The 15,030-nt window shown below is 33.0% G+C and overlaps 2 protein-coding genes across 4 annotated transcripts in view; one reads left to right on the top strand and one right to left on the bottom strand.

The window, feature by feature from the left end:
• Positions 1-11,272, top strand: part of LOC119641202 (glycine receptor subunit alpha-2) — a 30,484-nt gene extending 19,212 nt beyond the window's left edge. For all 3 annotated transcript variants that reach the window (XM_038039741.1, XM_038039742.1, XM_038039743.1), the window contains 5 exons: positions 3,128-3,283; positions 4,197-4,567; positions 4,636-4,764; positions 4,832-4,936; positions 10,853-11,272. In XM_038039741.1, coding sequence (XP_037895669.1) covers positions 3,128-3,283; positions 4,197-4,567; positions 4,636-4,764; positions 4,832-4,936; positions 10,853-11,053 — 962 coding nt within the window. In that variant the 3' untranslated portion in view covers positions 11,054-11,272. The remainder of the gene's footprint in view (positions 1-3,127; positions 3,284-4,196; positions 4,568-4,635; positions 4,765-4,831; positions 4,937-10,852) is intronic.
• A 3,022-nt stretch (positions 11,273-14,294) lies between these two features.
• The window catches only part of LOC119641265 (periodic tryptophan protein 2 homolog), a 6,291-nt gene continuing 5,555 nt past the window's right edge, over positions 14,295-15,030 (bottom strand). Inside the window, exon 10 of the mRNA XM_038039858.1 lies at positions 14,295-14,546. Coding sequence (XP_037895786.1) covers positions 14,324-14,546 — 223 coding nt within the window. The 3' untranslated portion in view covers positions 14,295-14,323. The remainder of the gene's footprint in view (positions 14,547-15,030) is intronic.

Genomic DNA, 15,030 nt, shown 5'->3' on the forward strand with positions numbered 1-15,030 from the left:
TTTGATGGGTTTTATGTTGAAAATGCAATTTTGAGCGTCTCATGATTAGCGTCTGCTTATACTGAATAGCGTAATAATACCAAATGGAAAATTTTTTATTTTAAGTAGAGAAAGCTCAAAACCACCGAAATTGTCTGTTTTATACATTGATACTTTATTTGTACATTTATTTATCACTTTCACTAATAGATGCCGCTGATCAAAATACATGCAAGCTATTTTCAATAAAAATTAAACTAAACGTCAGATAAGTTTACACCAAATTTATTTCGCGACACTCAGTTATACTCTAAGCGATACTCCCATTTTACTATAAGATTACATTTGGTTAGATACTAACGTCTAATAACAATAACTAACTCCTTTCCTACTTTCCGTTTAAATTATCGAATGTAATTTTTAAGCTTATCTGATATATTCTTTCAAAGCACGATGATATTCGAATCTTTTCCTTGTTTTGAATATAACAAATTAAGTCGGAAAACAATCTTCGCAGAGGTCGCTTGCGTAATTGGTTGGTAATTGATTGAATGGAGAGGACACAGGTACATCAAGTCCGGGAATTGTTGACTGAAGTGTTTATTTTTAGCCATAAAATTTGGAGACAATACATATCAAGGCTTGTAAGAGTATGATGATAACAGTGAAACAGTGGCTGCGTTTCCGAGATTCATCTTTAAGTGAACATTTCCTACTTTTGTGCGGTGAAATTTGTATTCTAAAAAAAAATTTTAACAACAGATATATTAAGTTTGTGTGGATACATGTACCACAGGTGAGGTAGTAGGATTTAAATTGATTCCGCCCTTTATTAAATCGATTCAAATCTATTCTCTGAATCAAATCAAGCTTGTCCATCAGTCTGTCCGACAGATACCTGAACATGTATTTTTATTTCCAACTTATAGAACGCATTTTCTTAGATATTTTGACAAAATTTGGTGCATTGGCCAAAGGACGAACGCTACTAAAAACACATTGAATCGGATCATTTACGCGATCATTTTTCATATAATGCGTTCTATTGAAGATGTTTTTATATGAAAAAATTGGCAAATAAGCTGAAGCAATAGTATTTCAGAACACTGATTTGATGTGAAGACTTTTGAATCCGCATATCCAATTTCTTGAATCCCTCTCTGTGCAACAGTTTCTTCAGAAAGGTAAGCCTCTATACGACTAAAAATGTCTAATTTTTAATATTTCATAAATAAATAGAAATTCGACATAAAAATTGACCGCACCACATTCGAACCATGTAGGTAAATTTTTCGAGTCCCATCCTATATGAAAATTCTCGTCAAAAACAGGCCTTCATGCAACAAAAATGAGTAATTTTTGTTATTTTATGATGAGGAAATTGATTGATATAAGTAATTTGACATAGAAATTGACTATGAAAAATTTGGACCAAGCGGTTCTATTTTTTGGATATCACTCCATGTAAGCATTTCATGAGAATTTGGCGTTTATGCGACAACAAAATCTAATTTTTAGTATCTTATGGCGAAAATAGTTGAAAACCAATAAGAGAAGTTTAGGTTTTGGGACCGTCCTCGTATAAGAATTCTCACGAAAAGTATGCCTTTACGTGCAAACAATTTTCTGAGAAGAATTATATTAGACAAAGTGGCGTATGGTATTTAATGATCGTTCGCCAGTAATTAGTTTATCAAACCTATTATTAGGTCGGTCATTGAATAACATTTCGTTCTGCGCCCATAGTGAAATGATCTTCTCTGGCGGCTTGCCGTTTTGATCTGTACTCTCTGAAAAAGAAAACAGCTTTTATGAAAGTAAAGAATATGTTTTTCAGCTTCCTGGCGGCGACAATGTCGCAGTATAAGACAAGAGATTACTAAAATTTTTGTTTTGTATAATTTTTTTTTTTATGTGAGAAAGTTGTTTGGCTTTTTTTTATAAGCACAAAGTCTCCCCTAAAGAGCACCCTGTCATGTTATCGTCATTCGCACAATATTACATTGAAGGCAACACTTACACCGTCAACCAACACAATACTTGATCTAATGCTTGTTTCTAGCAGATATAAAAATCGGAATTCTTTAACTTAAAGTTAATTAAAAACAGCCATAAGTGAACTTCGACTGAAACTGATTTTGGCCAATGCTTAGTTCCAGCTAAAAAAAAAAAAAATAAAATTGAAATTGCGAGTCACTCGTCACGTCATTTCAAAAAATTGCAAACTACTTTCCTCAAAATGTATTTTATAAAAATTACCTAATGACATAATTGTTTGATTTTTTTTACTTGCTGGCTGATCGTCATAAGAATGAAAATAATTAAATTTTTTTAAAATAATTTTAGTTTAAGAAACAAGCATAGCGATTGGGAATTTTATGTAATAGTCCTGTTCCTTTATATACATATAAACGAAATAACCTTGATGTAACGAATGAATGAATGAATGAATGACATTTTAAATATTTAATGGTTATCATAAACAAGTCCCGATCATTTGTATTTTCTGTTAAAATAATGAAAATTTATTGACTCTACGAAAGCACTATCAAATAGTTTGACATCGTACAATTCGTTTCAAAATTATAATAATATTAGCCTTATTTTGTCACTGATTTGAAATGAATGTTGTTGAAGTGTTGTGGTAAAGTGTTGTGTTTAATATATTTTCTAAAAATTGGCTCTTATATTTCACTATAACTATTATTTGCTTATTTATTTGCACATACAAGTCTTAAAAGTATCAACCTTTCAACATATACAAATGCATTCATACAATTGATCGAGAGTCTACATTCTTAGGCTTGATATTTTCGAAGACTATACAATGTAAATAATATATGTACATACGTATTGTTACTTTCAATCGCACCCTGATGGCGTATAATTACAAAAAATATTGATTTTTCGCATTAAGTTTAATTTTAAGCTTGATTTCTTTTACACATATGCACATATTATTTATATATGCGTACATGTATCACTACATCAATAAGTTTTGTTTTTTTAGTTTGTTTTTTATTTAATTTTTCTTATTTATAGCCTTCAAAAATACATTGTTATAGTTTATTATATATATATTTTAATCTAGAAATCTTGAATCTCTGTGAGAAAAAAAAACCATAAGAATTTTGATTCCTTATCGTAGAGATTGCTACGCTGACGCACAAATTTACTTCAGTGACATTGTATAAAAACAAAACAGTACGCTATGCTGCGCGCATGCATGCAATTATAGCCTGCCAAATGGAATTCCAATTATACCCGATGGACATACAAGTCTGCCCCATATACATCGAAAGCTGTAAGTCCTAAACGTATATTTTTGTTTGAAATGACAGATTGCAATGTTTTAACTCTCCGACTTTGCGTCTCTCTCTACCTCTCTCTCTCTCTCTCTCTCTCTCTCTCTCCCCACCTCCCTTTCCATAACACTCCTTATACATCGTGCCCGCCCGCTTTCACGACCTTCCATTCAGTTTTTATGAGGTTATGTTGCAGCATTCATAATCAGGACATCATTAGGCATTGACCTTCCATTCAATCTATTTAACTATAGTGCAAAGTGTCTAAATAATATCGAAAAACATAAGGCTTTCACTCTGTGTAAAAAGACCCACATCGAGTTTAATAATTAACTACTTTAATGAGCAACATTACTTGCGTTTGATTAAGCTGATTTTCTCGTGGCTTATGTAAAATCAAAGTGTAACCAGAAAAAGGGATTGTTTGGTGCACAGCACAGAGACATCGTTAATCTTTCCCATTTCTCAGAGAATACCTAAATAGCTATCGTGTGATTCGATTATTTTCAGGAGTGTTAAGATGACGATTAAGTACTCAACTGATATAAGAGTGGAATTGCTATAAACGTAGTTCAATGTGCGTTTCCCTTAATTTTTCATCGAGTCCTACCGATCTTTTTTGTTACAATCTTTTCCTTAAAGTGATTCTTAATAGGGGTTAGTAAGGTAAATCGGCTATTAGAGTATGGAACACAAGATATATCCACCTTCCAGCTAAAAAGTTCAAGTGATTTTAATTTATAACAACGCAAAACGGTACAACGACTAAAAGCGCTGGAAAGAGTGAGAGAGACAGAGAGAAAAATAACGAGCTCAAAGCAAATTTCTTTTCAATTAACGTGACAGGATTTTTTGCAATACCTTTCCATATTATAATTAAACATATCCCGTATTTTATGTGTTTCCTTAAAGTTTCATCAAATAATCAGAAAGTGAAATTACGTTGGTCTGATTCGGGGGTAACTTTGAATCCTGAACTTAAATTGCTACAATACAATTTGGGGCAACCACTTGAATTGGAGGAAAGTGATGGCTACATGCCAGAGAAAGTTGGGAATTTTTCCCGATTAACGGTTTACTTTCGTTTCGAACGACAAATCGGACATCATCTCATACAAACGTTTGCACCTTCATCTCTGGTAGTGATGCTATCATGGTTCAGCTTTTGGCTAGGTCTTGATGCAATTCCCGGACGTGTTACTCTATTGGTGACTTGTATGCTGACATTAGTTACTATGTTTACAGGCCTGAGGGCTGATATACCACCCGTAGCCTATGTTAAGGTATATACTTAATTGATTTTAATATCAACGAAATATTCGGCCAATAATTCGGTCTTTTATGTTTTAAGGCTTTGGATTTATGGATGGCTGGTTGTATGGTATCGGTTTTTGCTGCCTTAGCGGAATTCGTTGTAGTTAAAGTCTTAGATGTCCAATATCAATATCAAGTTAACAGAATACCCAAAGTGTTGCCAATGGTAAGTTTATATATATTTAATTTTCTGAAGGCAGTGCTGCAAATAATTTCTTTATAATTTATTGCAGCGCATAAGCAATATGGAAAAAGGTCAATGTGCAACAGTAGCGAGTTGGGAGGGTGGTGCAGTTCGGTCACGCAAGGCCACACAAACACCCACAACACCTGGGCAGGTATTAAATCCTGAAAGACTTAGAAAAAATTACTATTGAGTATATAAGCAGTATCGGGTAAATTTGTTTAATGAATAACTATAGAATTCGCGTACATTACTTTGAATAGTTAGAAAAAAAAAAACAATAACGAGAAGATTATATTATTTGGAGGGAGAAAAAGGAAAAAGAGCTAAATTCTTTTGCTCTATAATATTGAGTGAGCGCAGCTGATTTTTTCTATTTTCAGAATAAAATCTGAAATTTGTACGGTCTAAGCGTTGTACTAAACAGCAAAAAACACGGAAAACGAACCTGGTAGCCGTGTTCTTCGAAAAGTTTGGCTCATTTTCAAACAGTCTTGCAAATTTGTAGACGATGTCTTCATTTTTACGTGCGAGAGAGAGTTGGACGGTCAGACAAATGGACAGACGAACAGATGGACATTCATTCCGGATTTGAAACTTGCCGAAAATTTACATACTTTATGGGATTTTTGCAGCTTGCTGCTGCCCGTTATAACACTTTTTAGAAGAAATGAAATTATGAGAAGGCGTGGCCGAATTTTTCCATTTTTATAGATGCACTGCAGCGTCGCCTATAGAGTATCTGTTTAAATTTTTGTAGGTTTATCTGCTGTAGGTTATGAGTAATAAGCAATAAAACCAATTTTTTAATCTTTTAAAAAACAAAGGTGACTTCACTTTATACTGCAGGCGCATCCTTCGACCGATTTTGGCCATTTCAATATCAAACTGCGTATAACAACTTCCAATGTTTCTGCCAGATTTAAAGTCGATACCTTCATTTTCGCGGCCAGGAGAGTGCTTGCCACAGACATTGACCAGCCGGACAAACGGATATGCTTCTATCGATTCAAGATTTAATGCTGATCGGGAATTTGGGGTCTCTGAAGCTTCCGTATTGGCGTGGCAAACGTTTTGACAAAATGAATATATCCATCCTTCGATGATGGATAAAATCATTAACTCTTTTCCTTGTTTTCTTATTATTTGTAATGAAAGACTGTTGTAAGTTTTACTGAAAAAATGTGTACAGCGGATGCACGGCAGATACTTAAGCCTTATATAAATACAAATTCATATGCAAATGGTTTGTTTTCCGTAGACATATTAAGAAGATACCAAACGCAATATCTTTAGTTTTCTAAATTCAACATTTGTCCGATACTTCAATGTGAATCTCAGCCTAAAATGAATGCACGGGTTTAAGTGTTATTAAAGGTCTCTTCTTTAAAAGAAACAATTTTCATATTAAATTTATTATATACGATCGAGTAGTTAGGAATCGGTTTGACATTTCCCTTCCAGTGATACTGATGAACTTAAATGATGAACTGACGTTTAAGACGACATTGGCATAAAACCCAAATCAAACAGTTGCCGATTAACTATGCAAATAAAAGTCGCGATCACCAAGTCTGTGTTCGGTACCACTTACCGACCTGTTTTCGCCCTCTACCTCCTTCATACTGCTTTCCAGCCATCACCGCGACACTCATATATATAGCAATTCTTGAGTAGTTGGTCGCATTAAAAAGCAAAAAAAAACCAGATTAAATAAACCACAACCGGGTGTTCTTCACCCGTCAACAAAAATTAGGGAGTCAGCTACTTAAAAAACAACAAAGTTATTTATGACTCTACTTAACCCCTAACTCTGTTATCGGTTTCACATATTTGCATTTCTATATAACAACAACACATATTTTCCATTTGATATCACGCATATATCCGTCCATATATCGCCGTAGCCCGAAAACGTGACCGATTCTTAACTTTCATATTTTGCAAGCAACTAGTGCAGCTTGATAGGTCGTATATAATTCGAAATTATTGTCTATTTGAACCCGTGTCTTTTCAAACTGCCTTAAAGGATAACGCCACCATAGTAGTCTAAGCAAAAAGCAATTTTTTTTAATGCGAAGAAAAGTAGCCGAATAATAAAATTGTTAAATGAAATTATTTGACAGCAAAATTGAAAAATGGCAATACCAGAGCTACTCTCGTGAGGCATTGCTCACTTCAGGGGGAAAAAAGAAAATTACTTAAACTACATTTCTGTATCTAGAGAAAAACGCAGGGGTTCTTAACAAGAATGATTTTTGTATAACCGGCACGTGTTTGAGAGAAAAAGTGAAACTTTTGACCAAAAAAGGCGCTCTTTTATTGTCACTAGGTTTACGGGACCCGTCAATTTGACGGATTTTGAACTTAAAAATAAAATAAATAATAAAAATAAAAAAATTCCTTAAAAACTATAGCCAGAAGTTTAACCATGTTCGCAAATTAATCATTTTATCCAAAGAATACACACACATTTCTTCCTAAGTTTCCTAATTTTTGAAATTTATATGTAGTTTACCTACGAACCACATCAAGTTAACGGACTATCTGATTTCATAAACAATCATACATTTAATTCGTTTGTAAAATTATTTCTTCAATAATAAATATAAGAGTAAAAGGAAGGTGTTAACTAAGAGTGTTATTTTTATTTTACTTTTATTTTTCTCTTCAACCAAATTGCTTTTGCTTGCCGTTATGGAAACAAGCAAGCAAGAGACGATCTTTAGTATGTGAACAAAGAAACAAGGGATGATTTTTAGTATAATAGTGGACAACAGTAAATAAAACTGAAAGTGGGCGTATCTAGGGATAGGACGTCTGTTCGTATGATATTCAAGCATATCGCAGGGCCTGCTGGCCACGCGAAAAGAAATATGATGTCAGGTAGTGTGAGTAGTGTTCTCGAATTGATAATTGACAGACACATAATGGAACACATCAAAGATCGCACTGAAACAGAGGCATATCGAGTTTTGAAAAAAGACTGGAGGATCACAGTTGCTGAATTCGGTAGTGTATAGCAATTCTATATGCCCGGTGCTCGTATGAAGCGAGATCATTGAATCTATGGTCGAACAAATGGGGACGCGCTTTCTTCGCAAATAAAATCCGCACAGATAAACTTACAGAAATTCTGAGATTCATACGTTTTGATGAAAACAATCAACAATCCGAAAGATTAAAAATAGATAAATTTGCGTTGATATCTGAGATATGGATAAGATTTATAGATTAATAGCCAGGCTTGTTTTAAACCATTTGAAGATATATTAATAGATGAGCAATTATTTCCTAAAAAAGCCCGATGCAGGTTCACACAATATATGCCGAATAAATATGGTATTAAGTTTTGATTAGCAGTTGATGTCCAAACAAAATATATTTTGGATGGGGAAAGGTGAAACTCTATGCCCAAAATTGTTGGGCGAGTTTGTTACATTAAAATAAGACGAACCATATTTACAACGAGGTAGAAATCTAACGTCAGACAATTTTTTACGAGTATTCCGTTAGCTAAAAATTACTTGCAGAAAAAACAACCTCGCTTGGGACCATGCGATCAAACGAAAGAGAATTGGCAAAAGTAACGAAAAACAAAACGAACAAGGTAACTCGGTTTTCCTCACATTTCTACAAATCAGAAAACTCTATGCTTAGTCTATATAAAAGTAAGCCTCACGTAAAAGTCCTCCTTCAGAGCGCTAAACATGCAAGTATAAAAATAGAAGTGTTCCAAAAATTATTACTTTTTATAGTAAAACAATGTTTGACGGGGGCGTCGTTGATAAGATAGCACGTAAATATAAAGTGTAAGAGGGGTGGTTTCCGATGGTCCAACAATAGACGAGTGGATATTGCATAAAAAGCGCACCAGATCGAAAATATCCAGAAAGGAGTTCCTATTTTATTTAGCTGAAGAATTAGCTGGAGAAAATAAGAACATTTGCCAAAGATCAGACACTTCACTTACGTCACCTTCAACGTCAGAAATTCGAAAATACTGCCAAATAGTCTACTGCAAAAAAACATAGAATCAATAATTATTGTATATAATTATTGTGTGCAATAAATATGATTACTCTATGCCGTTATTATTATTGTTATCATTATTAATTTATATAAACATAAACATGAAGCCTAATATTGTTCAATACAGACTCAATTCGAATAAATCGATTTTTTAAAGATAATGCGTATTTCCGTTTACCCGTCAATTTGACGGATGCTTGTAGAGATAGGTATATAAGAAATGCCGGTAAACCTAGTGTTATTAAAAAAAAAAACTTTAATAAACTTGTTGCAAATGCCGTACGTATTTCTCTAAAGAATGCAAGTTTAAAGATATTGTAATAGGTTCGGATGAAAAAAATGAAAAATAATGGAGCTATGCTACGTGACTGTTTGAAAAATCGTATTTGAACAAAACTTTTTTAAAGTTTTGCCATGTTCTCTAGGCATTGTTTTTTATCTTAATACATTTTTCGTTATATTTTTTCTCATCAGTCTGTAGTGATGGCACTATAAAAATGCTCTTTTCTGTTCAAATATTCTTTATCATTTTCTTTCCTTGCCGAGTTTTTGCGCGAAAGCGAGTCTCGTATTACATCCGTCAAAGACGGAATGGTATGTTTTGCACAAAGACAGAAAAGACATGTAATTCTATCTTTGAATTCCCATCCAACTCAAAAACTTCATTTCAAATCTTCAATTTATGATAGAAGCCTCCTATGTATCCTTAGGTCACTTTCATGAAGTTATACTAACTTTTTTTTCCTGGAAATGCCTTTAAATCGACATAAAATCTTTCGAAAGACGTCCGTTAGTATATTAGGAGAGCTAGAAATCAACAGGCAAGAGATTGGGCTGCAACTTTCCAGCAGGGGTTCATTCCACGAAGATATTGTTGCCATAGCGCTTGGGAAAGAGGTCGAACTTCTTTTACGCTGTTACTTCTTCGCTTTCTCTTCTCTTGAATCGTAACATCGCAAGAGCGCTTGCCTTAGACTTGTGCAATTCTTCATTATTTTAATATGGTCATTCAAATTTTTGCATGGCGCCTGCCAGCCAGTTCAGACAATATTATAATACGGGAAACAAGCGTCAAAGGCGCAGAAAACAATGACACAAACAGAAAAGAAGTTCGTTTATAGGCATTTACTGACCATCTTCTTTACGATTTTTTCTCTAACGAGTAGAACTAACTATCGATGCCTCCATTATTATTCATTACTTTTGACTTAATACATTGCGTTGAAAAATCGCTCGTGGACTAGATATTGTCTTTCACGGTAAAAAGCTAATAAACCATTTACGTGCCATTTCAAGGGTTTATATACCAAAAATAACCGAAGACCCGTTTGCCTTTCCTGCTATATGTCGCGTAACTTTGATAAGGTTGACCTTGTCCAGCTATACTACAAAAGACGTGACATTTTTAGCTGAAGCAGACAATTACAGTATGAATATGATAAAAAACTTTGAAAAGATTCGACATTATTTACGATATTACTAAATAAGCTCATTAAAAAAATGTGTTGATTATTTTTTGGCAAAAAAAAAAACGCCATGAACTTTTTTCTTTTATGATTGATGGCGAAAGATTGACAGAAAGCCCTTTGCAGAACAAAAATTATTCTATGCAGCCAACCACATGTAAGCATATACTGCGTTATAAGGATGTAAGTACATGGAAAATTCCTAATTTCCAGTGAAGCTGACCTCTTTCGAACAAGAAATGAGCAATTAAAAGAAAAATGCATACAGCATAAAGATTCTGACATGAGAAGCACTAACATGTCCGCTTTATGAGCATGACATTATTCCACTTTCAGTCTTCAACTTGAAAATATTCCATCAGTGACGCTAGCACTTTAGCAGCATTTCAGGGTACAAGCGTCTGTGATTTATTGCTCATTTGATCGTTGGCCTATATCTTCGTTTAAAAATTCGTTAAACAAATCGATAAACCGTCTGTACCTCGAAAATTGTTACATAAAATATATACAAACTGTAAGAGTTATAATGCATAATCCCTTCGCTAAGGTTTTTCTTGTTCAATTTATTCCAGACATCGCTACAGGGCAATGGTGGTCCGCCAAAACCTGCAAGACGTCAAAGCTTATTATCTGTAGCCTGGACGGATACGGACACTGGTGTGGAAAAAATTATGTGGCGCGAAATTGATAAGGTGTCCCGGGCTGTATTTCCCATATTATTTTTCGTGTTCGTGCTCTTATATTGGCCGATATTACTTATGAAGTCCTCCTAGGATTTGGGGAGTTCCAGAATACATATTTCTGGACTCCGATAAAAACAAAAGATTACCTTCAAGTTACCCAATAAAAATTAATAAAGCAACAACTACAAATCACAATCATAGTACAATCGAAAAATTTTGGTAATGATCATCATCGTCGTTATAAATAGAAAAATATTAAACGAAAGCCATCAACGAAAGCTTGAAAATTGAAAATTCTTTTCAACTTTTAGTTAAATACATTAAAATGAAAAAACCAGCAAAAGTATAAAGTAATGAATAAAAATTTTTGAAATTATTTTTAATATAATTATTTCCATAAATTTTTAATTTGATATCCATCAGTGAAAAACTTTGACTTCACTTACATACGTGACTGAGCAATACATACGTGACTGAGCAAAAAAGCTAAGACGACTGGGACAATATGAAAAAAAAATTCTCATTTCTCACGACTCATTCCAACACTCCTGAGTAGTTCCCAAGTTTAGATCAATTATTTATAAGAACCATTTCAATTAGCAAAATCCTTGAACAGAGTCGTATTTATAAAAAAAAAGTATAAAGACAAGTAAGAACATTTTAGTCGGACAAGGCCGACAATCAGATATTCTGTACCACTTTGCCTAGTACAATTATGCAGTCGTTTTAGTAATAATACACCAAAAATTGCACATTATTTTTATACGAAGCCATACTTTTCTTGAAAGGCCACATATTGAAGGATACCCAAAACGTTATATGGTGTGATCAAAATTTAGTAAACTTAATTTACTTCCTAAAAATTTTATTATATATTACTTTCCGACATAAAAAAATGGGAAAATAAACTTTTCCCCATAAAAGGTTGCTTTCCATGTGTTCAGGTCTAAAAAATAGACCTTTATGATCCAAATTCGCTATCGTTATTTTTTCGCTCAATCGCTACTGTACACCAATTTCCATCGTACAATATTGGCAATTAAAAAATATTATATTGAGTGAGGTCCGGGAAATGGTGGTCCATATTTGGTAACGTGAATTTCTATGTTCATTTACTATTATGAACGAATTTTGAGCAATTTTGTACCCTTTTACCGTATAGAAATTCAATTTTCATAGGAATGAGAGAGGATTCAAAAAATTGCCTCAGCCGAGCCGAATTTTCTATACCATTTTAGAATATTACTACTACCAGTACTGTTCCGTAGCGAATTTTGCCGAAAAATGTTGAAAATCACAATTTTTTTCCATGTAACGACTTTTCAAAATAAGACGCTTTATGGGGAGTGGTCGAAAAAGTGTACCAGTCCGAGCAATTTTCAATAGCGTTCGCCTTAAGGCCAAACAACGTCAGTGCACTTAGTTTCGGCAAAATTGTGGCCTGTAGGTGGAGCACAAAAAAACAAATTAGCCAAACGGACAAACACGCTTAAATCAAATCAGAAAATGTTTCTGAAACGACCGGATCTATCTTAACCCCTCCTGAGTATTGCGTACATCCGCACAAACTTAATATATCCTTGTACCACAATTGGTATAGGGTACAATAAATATGCAATCGAGGTGACGGATATTTCAAATCTACCTTAAGATGACTATAATTTTCTTCTATGTTTTTTATTATGTTTTTATATGTATTTAAGTAGTAGTGATCTCTTGTACACAAAATATTGTCAACAAGTGTATGAACTTTAAATTTTACAAGCCTATTACGTAGCCTTGGCTTTGACTTTATAATTATAATAAAATTTTATACACACTCGAGTGATAATATTAAAATTTTAATAATTGGTGCTTTCAGACAAAAAAATTAATTAATTATAGTATATTATATATTTTAATGGAATAAACAAAAATAGTGCGTCATTTTAGTTCAAAATAGTTAATATTTATGCAATAAATCATTTGTTAAGTTTAATTTTAATTATATTACATGCAATTGTACTTTGTATAAATGAAATAATTATATTTTAAGCCTCATTAAATTATCTGTAAACAATACACGAAAGATCTTTTCATATTTACAAAAACAATCATCTTAGGCAATCGCATTTCAATTCCCTATTTAGTACTAATATCAAATGTAATGTTCAGCTGAACCTTATCCAATATTATAGTGTATAGTGTATCGTGTATTTAATATTTTTTTAAATCCCTTTATGATATGCAGAAGCAAGCTCCAAAAACCCCATAAAGTATATAAATTCTTGGCCAGTCTAAAATTCGGAACGCACCTAAGCATGTCCGTTTGTTCGCCTGGCCATCTGTCCATCTACCCAACTGTGTAGTATATGCGGTATACGTTCTCCCGTTCGCGAAAATGAATATATGGACTACAAATATGAAAAGAATTTGAAAATGACCCAAACCGGTCAAAGAACATACCTACCACGCTCACACACCTATGCAATAAAAATTATCTTCAGCATCTGTATCATTAACTACAAAATGCGTACACAATTATGATTAGAAATTCTAGGGATAAAATGATTCCGATTCGCCACCGATGTATTCATTGAATGAATTTTCCATCCTCCATCTTGGAATTATACATTCTAAAGCAAATGCTGTTGATTGAAGTATTATGACACTTCGCCAAACTGATAGAAGCCAGATAGACAATTAATAAATAATTGGCAATTTTTATATATTAATTTGAAGTGGTGAATATGAATTGGCCTGTGGACGAATATAACTTTCTTAAAAATATTTTTTTTTTAATTTGTTTAATAATAAAACGCCTAACATGTGCCTTAAGACAGTTACATTTCAGCTGCGCTTTACTATAAATAATAAAATCGAACACAATAACTAACAAGTGATAGCACTCAGCTGAATTACTGTAATGAATAATCAAAAAGATATATATATAATAAAAAAATATCTATAACGTAAGGTTAAGCATCTTCCAAATCTATAGAGAGAAAAAAAGAAAAAAGTCAAATCAATTCACGTCACCACAAGAAAAATTCACCAAAAAAAAAATTATAGAAATATAGAAAACACACCTTCCTTACTCTAAGAGCACAATAGTAAGTGATACGTATTATATATAAATTATATATATATATATATTTCTTAATCAGTATCAATTAAATCGTTAATATCGCTGATGAAACGAACTGTCGGCTAACGTGAAAATGAAATGCTTTGTACCAAAACCTATAAATATATTTGAAATAAAAAAAAGCTTTAAATTAAAACTATAAGACATAATGTAATAATAATTAACTAGCGAATCAAATGTAAATAAAATGTTTATTTTCAAAGAATAATCCAATTTATTAAACAATTTGTTTCTTATTCATCCATCGATTCTTCTTCCTCTTGCATATCCTTGTCGTTAGTGCCTCGAATTGTACGGGATTCATTTGATTTAATAAGTATCATCTCTTCGTCTTCTGAATTCGTATCATCTTCTTTCGTTCCGTTAGCATCCTTAATGTTTTGAGAATTCGACCTTTTCTGTTTCTCTTCGAACGCTTTAAATAAGGCTCGCAATGTGTATTTGTTGAAATCGCAGCTATGAAAAGAACAATATTTAATATTTATTGGTATTATTTTTATAATGAAAAATTTTTATTCGCTTGATTACAAGAAAGTGCGATCTAATAAAGTATGCAAAATTTAATAACCGCTTTAACTTGCTTAAGGGCGTAAACCATTGTAACAGTCTAAAAAGAAGGACGTTTTTCAACAATTTTCTTCGCCTGGAAGGAAAAGGGTAGTCGAATATTAAAGTTTGAGGAGGTTATCAGGCGCACTTTGAAGTATCAGAAACATAAAAAATTATTTTGGAAAACTAGTAAAAAAATGCCAATACCAGCCAACCAATCTTTAGGAACATTTTTTACTTAAGCGGCTCTACGGCATGAAGCATAACTAAAAAATGTTTGAGTTATGCTGCATGACGTTTTAAAAATCCGTGTTTCGAAAAAAACGATTTACTATATCTGAGAGAAATAGGATAAAATCGAATGCCACGCCTATAAAAATTGTATAAAACT

Source organism: Glossina fuscipes, unplaced genomic scaffold (assembly GCF_014805625.2).
Source record: "Glossina fuscipes isolate IAEA_lab_2018 unplaced genomic scaffold, Yale_Gfus_2 147, whole genome shotgun sequence".
Classification (NCBI taxonomy): Eukaryota; Metazoa; Arthropoda; class Insecta; order Diptera; family Glossinidae; genus Glossina; species Glossina fuscipes.